The following is a 14,754-nucleotide window of genomic DNA, read 5'->3' as shown; positions in this document are numbered from 1 at the left end:
TATATATATATATATATATATATATATATATATATATATATATATATATATAATATCTGTACGTCAATAATATTAGGGACCAGAGACAGCACAGTAAAATCAGAAGGTAAAACTATATTAAATGCGCCTCCTTCTTTGTTCCCCACTTACACGTGTATGTATTATTTATGAAAATAGAGAGATAGTGCAACCACTATAGTTATTTTCAACGTAGGAAGTACATGACTCAGAAGTCCAGCAATGTTGTCTGCTCAGCTGGGTGGCAGTCATGTGACTAGACACGTGAACAGAGTTTTTTCGCAATGGCTTTCTGCAGCTAAGAATGATCGGTTGTTTTTTGTTTGTGAAACACTCAAGACTCGACATTTTATTTTTATTTTTATCAAGTTATTCTAAAGTACGTTTTGCTACCTGGTTTTGAATTTGCAGGCAATATGCACTCCCTGATGGTGCGTATCCCGTCCTTCAGATTTGAGGACAGTGCCATGGAGAAAGGATATACGGTAAGGACAAAATAACAAGTCGTAAATAATATAAACGAACGTGAATGCTCTCCAATGCGGTGACACAACCAACACATTAAATTGCCCTGTGGATTTAAAGGGACTCTTGTTGGTTGTTATTTTTCAGCCACTCTTTCCTACGCTACTACCTGGGGTGTGGTGTTGTGAATAAGAATCTCGCGAGTCAGTATCTCATCAGATGCATATTCAGAATCTAATACACATTAGCAAGTTTAAATAGTAACTTCATACAGCACACTGACAGCATTAAACTACATTATAGTGTGGTGCGGTTAATATGTGTGTACTGTATACTGAGGTAAGTCTTTGTTATCTTGAGTGATTTCAACGGGATGTAATATAGTTTTAAAATATTTCAAAACCTTAAGTCTTCTAGAGAAAGTCTGTCCCCTTTCCAGAGTTCATTACATGTTTTTTTTTTTTTTTTCACTTCTTGAAAGCAAAACCCAACCCTAAAAAGTTGAATTACACAATGTATTTTTATTCATGATTTCGCAGCATCAACAGACACTGACATAGACATTATCTTTTATGAAAGCTAGTGGGAATACCAGTCAGAATAATGTTTTGGGCAAAAATGCATCCTTGGAACCACATTTTATTAATACATGTTATTTTAATTCACTTTAAAGATGTTTCTAAGACAAGGCAACTAACAATCTGTGTTTGTTACACCACAATAGTTGGTTCTATGGTAATATACTTACTACACGTGGCAACCCTTTTACAAGTTAGCTGCTTGTATCAAGATAATTGCAGAGTTTACCAGAATGGAGAGCTTCAGGGTGGTCTAGAAATAGTTATAAGAAAAAGTATTATTTAATACCTCAGGGATAGATAAATAACATTGTACTGCACACTTACAGATACTGTCTTTAAACATTTTACTGCTGAAAGGGAGGACATTTAGATTTTTCTTTTCCATCAGTCTTTTGGAAGGCACATTTCAAATAAGCCGATCTTTTACTTTATCAGAAGATCATATTATAAATCACACGGGAAACGGTCCTGCTGGTGTCTGTGTATGACACACAATCACCTTGGTGTGTTTCTGATGGCAGAGTGTTTTAATTTTGTTTTTATTTGTTTATAACCGATTCAAAAGACATCTTCTTGGGAGGTAGGCAAGAGTGGAGGTTACATAGATTAAACAAGACAAAAACGCCTTAGTCTATTATTATTATTATTATTATTATTTATTTCTTAGCAGACGCCCTTATCCAGGGCGACTTACAATCGCAAGCAAATACAAATACATTCAAGTGTTACAATATAAGTCATACAATAAGAACAAGAAATACAATAATTCTCAAGTGTGACAAACCACAATTCAATAATACAGCAGATAATAGTGAAAGTTACATCAGGATATGATTAAATAGTGATAGTTACATCAGGATATGATTAAGTACAAAATACTACAGATTAAACACTTGGCAGATTACAATATTCTGAGGTATAGGATTAAATGCAGTAAAATAGGGGGCAGATAAGAGCAAAATAAAGCATATATAAATGAAGGGTGATAGTGTCCCAGGATACAACAGAGGAGTTCTACAGGTGCTGTTTGAAGAGGTGAGTCTTAAGGAGGCGCCGGAATGTGGTCAGGGACTGGGCAGTCCTGACATCTGTAGGAAGGTCGTTCCACCACTGCGGAGCAAGGGTGGAGAAGGAGCGGGCTCGGGAGGCAGGGGAGCGTAGCGGAGGTAGAGCCAGTCTTCTAGTGCAGGCGGAGTGGAGAGGTCGAGTGGGGGTGTAGGGAGAGATGAGGGTCTGGAGGTAGCTGGGTGCAGTCTGATCAGTCTGATCGGGAGCCAGTGGAGCGAGCGGAGTAGTGGAGTAGCGTGGGCGAAGCGAGGTAGAGAGAACACCAGGCGAGCAGCAGAGTTCTGGATGAGCTGGAGCGGACGGGTGGCGGACGCAGGGAGGCCAGCCAGGAGGGAGTTGCAGTAGTCTAGGCGGGAGAGTACCAGGGCCTGGACCAGGAGCTGGGTAGCATAGTTGGTGAGGAAGGGTCGGATTCTTCGGATGTTGCTCAGGAAGAATCTGCAAGTGCGTGCCAGAGTGGAGATGTGCTGGGAATAAGAGAGGCAGGGATACGGGAGGAGATGGTGGAGTCGGAGGTGGGGAAGGAGAGGAAAATCTGAGCATCATCAGCATAGAAATGGTATGAGAAACCATAGGATGCGATGAGGGGGCCCAGGGAGCGGGTGTAGAGAGAGAACAGGAGAGGACCCAAGACTGACCCTTGGGGGACTCCAGTTAAGAGAGGGTGAGGTGTGGAGGTTGCTCCACGCCAGGTTACCTGGTAAGTGCGGTTGGAGAGGTAGGAGGAGAACCAGGCCAGAGCAGTGCCAGAGATCCCCAGGTCAGCAAGAGATGATAGTAGAATAGAGTGATCAACAGTGTCAAAGGCAGCAGAGAGGTCGAGGAGAATTAGGACAGAGGAGAGAGAGGCAGCTCGGGCACACTTAAGTGAGTCTAGACACTGCAGATGTCATAACTGAAGAGGGAGTATGATTCAATGCATTTAATATACTTTACCATATTCAGAATGTTTCAGTATTTTAAGGAATTTCACCACAGTATTGTACAGTTAATTGTCTGTGGCACAATGCCGTTAATATAATGTGCCACACGCAAGAGAACATTTAATAAGTGGAACATTTGCTCTGCTGAATGTCAATAATCTATTGTGCATGCAGCCCTGAACTATGGGCCAGTAAAGACACACCCGGAAGTTTAGTATTTCTATTTTGAATTGTACAGCATCTGTAATCATGGTAATGTTAAATTACAGTACAGTAAGTACACACAAAGATTACAAATAACAATTGGGGATTCATAGTTTTTTTTTTTAATAAGTTGTTAGCAAAAGAGGCATTCAGCTTAAATTTGTGTTCCATGTTGGGAATCATTATTTCTGGCGACAGTGATAGAATGGAGTTGCATATTGCGCTAACATTTTACCTGTATCTTGGTTTTATTTAAGTTTTCACTTTTAACATTAGCATATATATGTTTTTTTGTTTTACAGTATTTACGGGTTGGCCAGTATACCAAGGTGTTTTTGATAGGTTAGTATACAAGAGTGCCAATACTAGATGTACCTCAAGGTAGTTCAGTAATGCGTGTTTACACAAGGTATGTGTCACGCAAAGGATGAACCACACAGTATGTCAAAAAAAATGATGTCATTGTTTCCTGTACCATTGAAGACTATTTTGGGAACAGCTCACATAAAAACAACTTAATGGGCCCAAATTGTGTGTGCATGGCAACCTATTTTCGCACAGCCATGACACTTGATTTTAGGGTGAAAACCATCAAATGCCTGATATGCAGAGACAATGTATTGTGTGGTAGGAAATGACACAATAATGGGTTGGAAATAATATGATTCATATGATTAAGCACATCTGTGTGAAGCAACTGCTAATATCCTCATTATAGTGGGTGGTAGGAGTATTAAGAATAGCTTTTTGGTTATTTCAAAATCTGTGGCAAAGAGTATTGCTTCATTGGGTGGTATTACAATATGAAAGACATGTTCACCTATTATGGAAATTGTCACCAAGCCAAGGAACATACACAAATTATTTGTTGTACTATTTTATTTTCTTCTTCCTGCCTCTTGTATGGTGCTATACTTTAACCTGCCAGCCTAAAGTCCATCCAAGCGTCAGGCTAAGGATGCCTGTGGTTATAACGCAGGCACAAAATTGTGTAGTATGTACAGCATCATGAGCATAGCAGCTCCGATATTAACCATTGTAAAAAAGAGCCAGACTCGGTTACAGACCTGATATACTGTGCTAACTCATTACAACTACAAGGGTCAGTCTTTTGTCCTGCATCTCTTCCAGAACATTATGCGACAAGTTTCTCTGATGACCACACTTCAGAACGTTAGGACGTTCAACAGCAGTTACTGCACCAGGATGCATTGCTTTAATAATTTAAACCATCTATACACTGGGACTTTATTAACAGCGGAAATGGTTAACATTTTGTGGAAAAGGGGCTGCTTGGAAGAACCAATCATTACAAATAAACCTTATTCACTGTACCTGTATTACACAATATCAGCATTCAATACATACAGCACATAGTGCTGAGACAAATATTATTTTAGATTTTAATCCTTTGCTGCCCAGTGTCCAATATATTTAACTTTTAAAAATAGGCATTAAATAGTTTTGGGAACATACTCTGGGCAGTAAAGGGTTACATTAATATTCATATAGTCTTTCATTTTGAATTAGCTGGAAAATAAATGTTTTATTTGTACCATATTACAATAAAATAAACCTGCTACCCCATCAAATTATTTATGAAGGGAAAGGGAGTTAAAAATCTTCTGTACAGTAGAATGTGTGTTTGCATTTCCTTTGCATTTATAAATTCTGTAATATGAACGAATACAAGCATGGTTATTTGTGCCACTGAATACATTTCAAGCACTTCTGTCTGAATATTCAAATATTTGTCCCAGCACTATTTATTTATATTCAAAAGATAATGAAAATGCAACAATGGTTGGTTTAAATGCAGTTTAGAAACTCAAAATTCTTTCTTCATTGTCCTGAGAATGTGACGTAGCATGCACTTTCCTCACACTTTAGCAAGTCTGCAGCTAAAGACTTTGTACGCCTATAAAGGGTGGGTAAATCGCATTCTCGTGCTAAAAAGCTGCACAATCTTTTTTTTTAGACTTTTCCATGGCAACAAGTTCAAAAGCTGTACCTTATGTTTACGAGACTTCAGCTATGAAGATCCTGTTTGTGATGTAACCTTGTGATGTAAAACTGGCATCTGTTGGAAGCGGCCCTGGCAGGCTTCTTTGACCAAATAAGGAAAAATAAAAATACAGTAAAGGGTTTAGAGAGCCATGTGACATAATTTATTCAACGTTTCAAATTATTGCCATTTGCTGGCAAATCATAAAATGATCGGGCTTTTATAGTTTAGTTGTTTTATAAAAAACACTGAAGCTACTACAAAGGAAGGAAGGAAGGCAGGCAGAAATAAAGATAACGAAGCCCCTTGCAAAGCATAGAAAGATATGTTATCATTTTACACTAGTGTTATTTTCAGGTTTGGTGATCAGATAGCTGACTGCTTTAAGCTTAGCTTTTTCTGTCCCTTAGGAGTAAGATAAGATGCAATTGGTGTTACACTAGCCTTATGTAGCATCTATCATGGGGACCTACCAAATACTAAAAAAAAAGAGATTTGTACCCCAAAATGTATTAAATTAGCACAGCCGGCAATACGTGCCAGTGGTCTCCTATATTATGGGGGCTACAGATCTCAGAACCAGGCTTTAGCGACCGTGTATAGAGTAAAATCTCTTAAACCTAATTTATTGAGCAAGATTTGTTTCACAAGAACAAAAACATGAACAAAAAAAATGTTGGTTCCATGCATTTGTTCAAAATGACAAAGATGGGGCTTACATCAGTTTTCAGATTATGTAGAGGTGAATGTGGACGAGTAGGGTAGCCTCTTGTAGATTTTTAGAACATGTACTGTACTAAACATTTTGACTGGGTAGTTTTGATATCATTAATCTAAAGTGTTTTAGCTCAGTTCGCAGACTATAAGGATCAGAATTGCTGAAGTTATGGTTCTGTAGGAAAACTTGTATGTGTTATATATGTCTGTGTATAATATGTATGTACATATGCAGTCCAAAAATGTTTAGCAAATAATGTATGGATAGTACAAAGCACTCTTATGGAATTAAATATATATATATATATATATATATATATATATATATATATATATATATATATATATATATATATATATATATATATATTGTAATGCTACAGTACGTCTGGGTTTTTATTTTATTTTATTTTTTGTGGCCAAATGAGGCAGGCTGCACATGCAGGTCTTAAACAGAACCAAAAAACGTCTTGTAAACCCAGTTTAAGAAAGCTGCATGATATCAGTAGTCCTGCAAAGCCAAACTGGAACACTGACAGAAATATTTAAATATACCCTCCTGTATTTTAATATTTATTAAATCATTAGAATTTTGACGGATAATCTCTCCTCCTTCAAAGAACTAAATGTAAACCTAAATTGCCCGAAAGGTACTTCCAAAACAGTGTGTCAAAAGGTGACTTATTTTTAGTGTTCCGTGTAAACCAAGCCATTGTCAGCCTTGTTTACATTAATTAACTTGCAAATGTGTGGCACTGGCTGTATTACATCTAAATATCTTTGCCAAGTATTTTGTGCTTTCCTTTACAAAATATACACATTTATAGAGTCAGGACAGAGCATGAGATAACAAAGTGTTTGATAATGTTACTGTCTTTCAACGCGCATTGATGGATTCCTCCAAGACTCTTCTTTTTTCTTTTTTTTAAATGTTATGTGATTTTTTTGATTACCATTTATTTATTTTGTAAATTATGTGCCATGTCTACTTAACGCCATACATAGTAAATGACGTTTATTGTAGGTTACTGCTCCTTTACCTCAGTAACTGTTGCAGAAAGTGTAAGTAGAAAAAAAAAGGTATATTTAAAATTCTGTGCTGGGATTGAAAAATAAAATATCCAGGCTTCAATTTATTTACTGTGATCACTCAACCACACAGACTTGTGCCAGTATTTTCTTGTCTGTTGTGAGTCAGTAGCTTTCAAAGCATGCAGTAGTTTTACAGTACTGTAAATATGTGTCTTTTGGGTGCTGGGATTTAATAGCTTTGGGATAAAGAACAGGAAACAAAATAACATTATTTAAGCACTTAAGACCAATGAGGATTTTATAATCCTCAATTTTATAATGCCTTGTAGTGTGCTCATTTGGCTTTATTACAGTAAAGAAGCACAGAAGTAACTAAGGTGCCGTGACACAAGGCAGAGTGCTGTCTTATAACTAGATCATTAAAAAAAAAAAAAAAAACAGCTGCTAAAAGCTATTGGTGATCCATCCTTTATCTGGTTTATAACAAGTGTCCTAGTTTTGGAATAACTAGCTCTCCTGCCGGTGGTACAGTAGTGTTTTATTTTCCTGTAATGCATGGAGAGAAAACTGTGATAAAAATGTTGCTTCGACTGCATGGTCCTGTTTTGTTTATCATATCACCAAAGAGCAATGTTATGTTGTTTTATGGTCAAAATGCAGTGACCTTGCTTAATCACATGTACTCAAAGCCCATAGATAAGGGGAGCAAAATAATAGAGTACAATGAAAACGGTGTACAGTAATTATTTGTGCCTTGTCAGGAGAAGGCCTCTGGGCCCCAAGTGATTTCAAATCTGGGAACTCTTTACACTGCTACAAACGAACCCTTGCCAACATCAAACAAATATCGCCCGGCTTCTGCGACAGTGCTGAAATTGCATCAGTTTGTCATGCACAGGGCATGCCAGCCTCCCACGATATAATTTGTTTGCAAATGTGGGCCCTGCCTTGAAGCCCCAAGACACTTTCTGTGGTATCAAACTGATGCCCTGTAATTTGTCATTTCTTTGGAGCTATCCGTGTGCAGTAATTTGAATAGTTTCTGATGTGGGTTTTTTTTTGGTTTCTACTAAGGAAGCTAGGCATGTAGGTGGTGTCAGTTATACTGAAGTAGCGTACAGTTTGATGACATTGTCAGCACTCTTAATAACTATGCATGTCTCTTTAGTTAAAAATGCTATGCCTGATTTCCATAACACGAGAGTAGATGTTAAAACTTCATGCTGATTTGAACTTGGCTCTCGCCAACATAAGCACCAACTAAGACGTAGCTTTACAGTAAACTAATGTGATCCATATGTGTCTCCATCCATTTACGTTTCCTTCCATATGATGATGTAGATATCCTTCTGTCTGGTGTTAATGGCTGAAGTGTAATGCTGGCTCCAGGGATCAGCTTATTTTGTCTCCCTGGCGCATCAGCACACACAACGGCAGCGATGCTGGCTCCGGGGATCAACCACAGTGCGGCCTCCCCAGCGCATCAGCATGACAACCGTCTGGACTGAGCTAAGTAGGGTACATCTGTGGGGTCTTCAAGTGGGCACCTTCCATCCTCAGTGTTTCGTCGACTAGCCCACGACACCTCAAGAGGGCACGACGGTGATTCTGGCGTCCCAGAATCACCCCCCTCCGTCCCCCACTCAACTCAGCCCAGCTTACTTATCTGTACATCAGCGTTTCTTTCTTTCTATTGTGCTTGAGATCCCCAGCCAGAATCTTTCCGTCTCAACCACAGCCAGTTGCTGCTCCTCTCTGCTGCTTCAGATAAGTTCTTCAATGTGCGACGCAACTCTTGGCCACTGAATCCGACGTCTCTGAGAAACCACGTTGTAGAGTGTGCCACAAATCCTCGACAACCCACTTCCACTGGGTAAACCCGGACTCTCCATCCTCGCTGTTCCGCTTCAGTGGCTAGTTGAGCATACCGCAGTTTCTTCCTCTCATACGCCTCATCTACAGCATCCTCCCATGGCACTGTTAACTCTACCAGGTGAACAAGGTGTGCTGATCCAGACCACAAGACAATATCTGGTCGAAGGTTAGTGGTGGCAATCTCAGGTGGAAAAATAAGCCGTTGACCAACATCTGCCAGCATTTTCCAGTCTCTAGCAGCTTCCAGTTGTCCTGGGCGAGGATTGGTTTTAACACCTTTTCTTGGTGGTTGCTCTCCTGGGCGGAGGAATGTTGTCTTTTGTGTGTAATGTTTTGATGGAACAGGTGGCAACTTATTGGTCATGTTACGCTTGTCTTCCAATGCTAAGGCCAAACATCGCAGCACCTGGTCATGGCGCCAAGTAAACCGTCCTTGGCTAAGAGCCACCTTACATCCTGTCAAAATGTGCCTTAATGTTGCAGGTGATGAACACAAAGGACATGAGGGATCCTCTCCTACCTTGAGGTTTAGGTTCTGTGGTGATGGGAGAACATCATATGTTGACCTGATGAGGAAACTGATCCTGCTCTGTTCCATTGACCAATTTGCCCAATAACCGATTATGTGCAGGCTACTGTTGTAGTCATGGTTGTGAAAAATACTGTTACAGTAGACTAGAACACAAATGCATATTTTAAAGGTCGGATTTGATGGTAAACCAATACAGCAGTCCTTAATGCATACTACACTGTGAAAATATAGATTTATTAAAATTGAAATAAAGTAAAGAGAAGAACTTGATTGTTAAATTAAAAATATATATATATCTATCCTATATTAAATGAATTGTAATATGTGTATAGTGTATCATAACTTGCTTTTATTGTCCGGTTTCTCTCCCCAGTAGAGGCTAGAATTAAACATTTTCAAAGTGATGTTGGTAGCAGGGTTAGAATAGAGCCAGAGCCTTTGGATTATGGAGACGTGGAAAAGAAAGGTATACTGTATGAATTTAGGTACATACCTCGGCTTATTCTTGAGAATGTATCCTTTTTTTGTTTACTAGTTTTGGGACATTTTACTCTTAAATGTGGACCCACAAGGAGGTACTGTTTTTATAAAACACATAAACAGTTGACAAAGCATAACTTTACGTCCGACCTGGGGTCAATTAAAGTTATGATTACAATTACAGCAGCATTGTTTGCTGAAATTGCAGTTACAGTACTATTTTGTTCAATTACAGTTAGAATTGTGCTGCAGTGATTACAATTATACACAGATATACAGAAACATACCATATAACTGTTATTCGTGTCGTTCAGCAAAATGATGTCGCTATGCGGTGGATCACACGTTTATAAAATTATGAAATACTGAATAAATAAGTGACAGATGTCTAACTGAACAAGGTTCAGCTACAGTTATAATGACATTGTCATTGCAATTCATTACAAATTACACCATTACAATTGTAGTGGACCCCAGATCTGCTTTAGATTGTATTTGATTATATATCTAATTATTTGACTGCTACAGTAATATATTTTATTCATACAGGTTCACATGTGGCAGCAAACATTGTCATAGTAGACACTGTACAAGATATTTAAAAAAGGGAACAGCATACAGGTTCTCATGCAACTTCATAAAGTCCCATAGGAAGATAATCTTGCAGATTCTAAACTGCTGTTTGCATTTTTTTTCTTTTTACAAATCCCCTATTTAATTAATGAATCCTGTAATGTGATCAAGCCTCCAAAATAGATTTTCTGAATTTTGCTGACAACAATTGATTTTGCAAATTCTATCAGGTGGCTGTTTGGAAATATATTGGTAATCTGCTGTTGAAACTGTCAAAAAGGCTGACACTCTCATGTTATTTACACTGCAGCTGACTTTTTCAAGCTAGCAAAGCATTTTGCAAAGGAAAGGCAGTTTCAAAAGCTGTAAACTATTCTGAAACACAACTGGGGGTGTGGGGCGGTGGAGCAGACTGCAATTGCAAGACACCAAACCCACAGAAATACACTGCTTTCCCGTCTGCCTTTCAAATTAATACAATTCTTAAAGATATTTGACTTACTAGACAACCTACAGTAAACTTTGTGTCAAGGACAACAAACCCAAACACTAAACTGTACTCACTGTTCTAACTATGAACTGTATTTATTAACATATTGGTAAAATAGTATTTTTTAAAACAATAACTAAAGGATAATGCAGGTTAACGTTGATGTTTGCAGCACTTCAGATAAGCTGCGTAGTGTGTATTTTATGCATTGAAACAAATATTAAAGTATCATATTTAAATTTAATGTGTAAATAATATGTATCTCAATTTTGCTGTACAGCTTGAGTTTGTAAGTTATCAAGCTTCTTGTACTTCGTTGGTTCCCAGCATCCAGTGGTCAGTTGTGAATATACGGCATGCAGTAACTAGAGACAGCTAATTGCAGCCTGCCTGGGAATTGCCAGAAACACGTGACCAATAAGTCCAGGTTTTCAATGTAAAAAAGGATTTCTTAGCACCATCTTAGTTCCCCTCAACCTAACCTACTAATTTACCTACCTGTCAACCGAATTTTTGTGAGGTTAATTGATATAATATAAATGCAATATTCTGTATTTGAAGAGAGACGGGACGCTTTATATTGCTATAGCAAGGCAATCAATAAAAATACAATATTATCATTTCTTTATTTGCATTAGTATCGGTACAGTTTAAAAAATATAAAGTATATTCCATCTGCAGCGTTGGATGTTCTGTTTCTGTGTTTCACAGCCACATTGTTTGTGGTCAATAAAATAAATAAAAATAACGTTTGGTTTTGTTTTTATTGTAAGTGTGTTTTTGTACAGTTGTTTAAAGTAACATTACAGTTAAAATGTAAGGGTGTAGTTTAATGTACATTTTTATTGAAAGTACTCATCGCTTCAAAGCAATGTTGCATTTTACTCACCCAAAATACATTTTACTCACATAATGTCTAATTTGGAGAGTAAATGACTCAAAACCTTATCTGGAGGAATGGCTGTAAGTCTGAGATTAATCTGAGGTGGCTTCAAACAGTTGTCCCCTGGTACCATAGAGTGCAACCTTTGGTTCCAGTTCCTGATTTGTCATTTAGCATGAAAAGAGCCAAATTTCTGTATGACTCTTGTTTTTCCTTGTAGCTTACAGTACATTCTAAGAAGATACCACAGTTGCCTCAGGAGGCCTCAGTGCCTGCGTTAGTGTTCTCTACCGACAGATAAAGCTCTATTATCTGCAGTTCTCGTACATTTGGTTTCTCTCTTATCATACCAGCAAACAGTGCTCTCTTTTGTTCCTCGTTAGATTTCTGTTCCTGAAACAATGCAAGATAATTTCCCCTTTGCCTTTATGCATCTTAACCCTAATTTAACAGACGCCTTGCAGGAGCACCAAGCTATTTCAACATCAGCGCTTTTCTCTTTATGGGTCATGTGGTATGATAAGAAAACAATGGGTACAGGCTGATATGAAAATCTGATGACTCAGCTGTATTTTATCACAATATTGTGCACGTCTGATTAAGTACAAAAGACAATTTCATCTTTTTGCGTGACTTTTTATATTGTGTTATCTGCACCATTAAATGTGAAGGCCATTAAATAGATCAGTCCTTGTTCAAATAAGAGTACTGTAACTGCACCAGATTGCAAATTCAAAGGTAATCCTTTTCTTTTATTTTTTACATCGTCAAATTCTACTGCAGGCAAAAGCAAAATCATTTGATTTCTGGATTTTTTTTTTTTATATATATATAAATGGAAAATCCTATCCTAAATATTTTTTATTTCATGTTCAATTAAACAAAACTTGTGTTTTATTTTCATTGCAGTTCGACACACATTTGCTCTTCTGAATATAAAAGTGTATTACACTGTAACAGACAACCACACATTCATATCCACCTTGTATAGCTAGTCCATCAAACAACTACAGTACGTTTAAAGAAGGGTTTATTATTAGCATCAGCTAGACAAGAGCTATGGGGAACAAAACTACAATATTACGATTAGGAGAAGATTTTGGCAATGGTGTGACAACAGAGTGTTTTAATCTTGCATCCCCGTCTACATCTCCTTATCTTCTATCTCTATGAATGTACTGCAGTGTTTATTATAGCCATAGCATGAATTTCACGCCATAGTCCTACTATACTACTGTATACCCTTATCAAATAATATTATGTACTGTATCCAGCAGACTGTACTGTATGACTTTGTCTCTAGTTTTGACCACCAGGTGTCACAGTATGAACTGGCTCTGATTCAATCTTTCTCCTGTGCATGGTGTTCCAATGCTCCTGGCCCATTGTAGGGTGTACTGTGGCGATACATCCGATTTAAGACCCTCAGCAAGGCATGAGAAACATAAAATCACTGTAAAAATGGTGATACTGTAGAACGTGTAATGATATTTACTTCAGAGGTGTCTTCAATGGTGTACTATGAACACCTATACTGTAGAAACGCAAAATTACATGTTTTTGGAATATGAAGTCATTTTCTGACTGGGTGTCTTTTTTGATCACCTGGGGACCCTTGCAAAGTTTTAAGTATATTATTTATTATTTGTTATGTTTATTGTTATTCATTATATTTTGGTTTATTCTTATACATTTCTTTGCATGTTACGTACTGTATTGTCTGAAAAGTCTCATTAAAACATGTAGTGCATACATGCACTTTTGTTACAGTAGACACTATAGGTCTCTATAGTTTCATCATATAAACAAAAAAGCAATATAACCCAAAGTAGAGGGCTTTATCGTCTGGTAAGGCCCGCCTTGTGCTGTTAAATATCCCGAGGGTTTGTTGTTTTTATGATTTTATGCAGCACTTTTTTTTCTTGCTAATGAATGCAAACGTTTTCCTCAATATTCCATTGCTCAGAATTCCATGTAAGCGCTGGTAGCTTCAAGCTCGTACACAAAAGCTAACTTGGTTTGTGAACAATTTGTAAAACATTTAAATAAATAAAAGTACCTGTAACTTTAAGGATTTGAGTGCAGTTTCGTGTATTTTGTAAATTTCAGTATTTAAGCTACTTTTAAGTTTTTTAGGTGAAAGGAAATCTCTGATCCATTTTCTGATAAAGTGTACTCTGTTTAAGAATCACTGATATAAGAATCAACCGCATATAGTGATCAAAACCACTGGGCCAAAATCATTCCTATGCTAACCAATGTAAAATATTCCGCTTGTAAGAATAATTTCGGGGCAAACGGACTACATGTAATACGGTACTTGATCAAGTGCAATGACGTGTACAGCCAATAAAAGCTGTTTTTGGATTTGAATTTGATCACATCTTGCGTGATTAGGCACGTACACAGCGTGGATCGTGCAGTGATGCAGGAAACACTGCATTGTTTGTAATCAGACAGTGACTGCGCCCCTGCATTGTGGAGGTATATATTTTTTTGTGTTCTCTGTTAGTGAAAATTTGTTTCAATAAACTGAATACACATTCATTGAATACATACCGAGTACAGCAGTGTTATTGTGTGATATGCATGTAGAGGGAGAGGGATTGTGGTGAGAGGAGGAGGAGGGGGAGGGGGCGGGGGGGGATTGCAGTGCTCTGCATCTCCGCTTAGTGAAAAACTGAGATTTGCATCCCAACAGTAAAATACTGTACTGTAATGTCATTTTAATTCATAATCGTGATCATCTAACAAGCTATTTACCCACAAGGACTTGTTTTGATGCATTGTCCTCAGTGATTGAGCACCATTGACATTTGTATACTGTATTTAAACTGCTGACACGCGGAGGTGCTTTTGCTAATTGTAATGTGACGTGACCGAGGGCAGTGTAAATGATCAGGCTGTT

The 14,754-nt window shown here is 37.8% G+C and overlaps 1 protein-coding gene across 2 annotated transcripts in view; it reads left to right on the top strand.

Moving 5' to 3' along the window:
• Positions 1-274: 274 nt before the first annotated feature.
• The window catches only part of LOC117963435 (sorting nexin-24-like), a 45,332-nt gene continuing 30,852 nt past the window's right edge, over positions 275-14,754 (top strand). The window contains exon 1 of one of the 2 annotated variants that reach the window (XM_034903534.2): positions 275-503. In XM_034903534.2, coding sequence (XP_034759425.1) covers positions 435-503 — 69 coding nt within the window. In that variant the 5' untranslated portion in view covers positions 275-434. Of the gene's footprint in view, positions 504-749; positions 823-14,754 lie in introns of those variants that run through there. The other variant, XM_058992509.1, reaches the window with a different exon arrangement.

The sequence above is a fragment of the Acipenser ruthenus genome, chromosome 2 (assembly GCF_902713425.1).
Source record: "Acipenser ruthenus chromosome 2, fAciRut3.2 maternal haplotype, whole genome shotgun sequence".
Taxonomy (NCBI): Eukaryota; Metazoa; Chordata; class Actinopteri; order Acipenseriformes; family Acipenseridae; genus Acipenser; species Acipenser ruthenus.
This window is presented reverse-complemented; position numbering and strand designations above follow the sequence as displayed.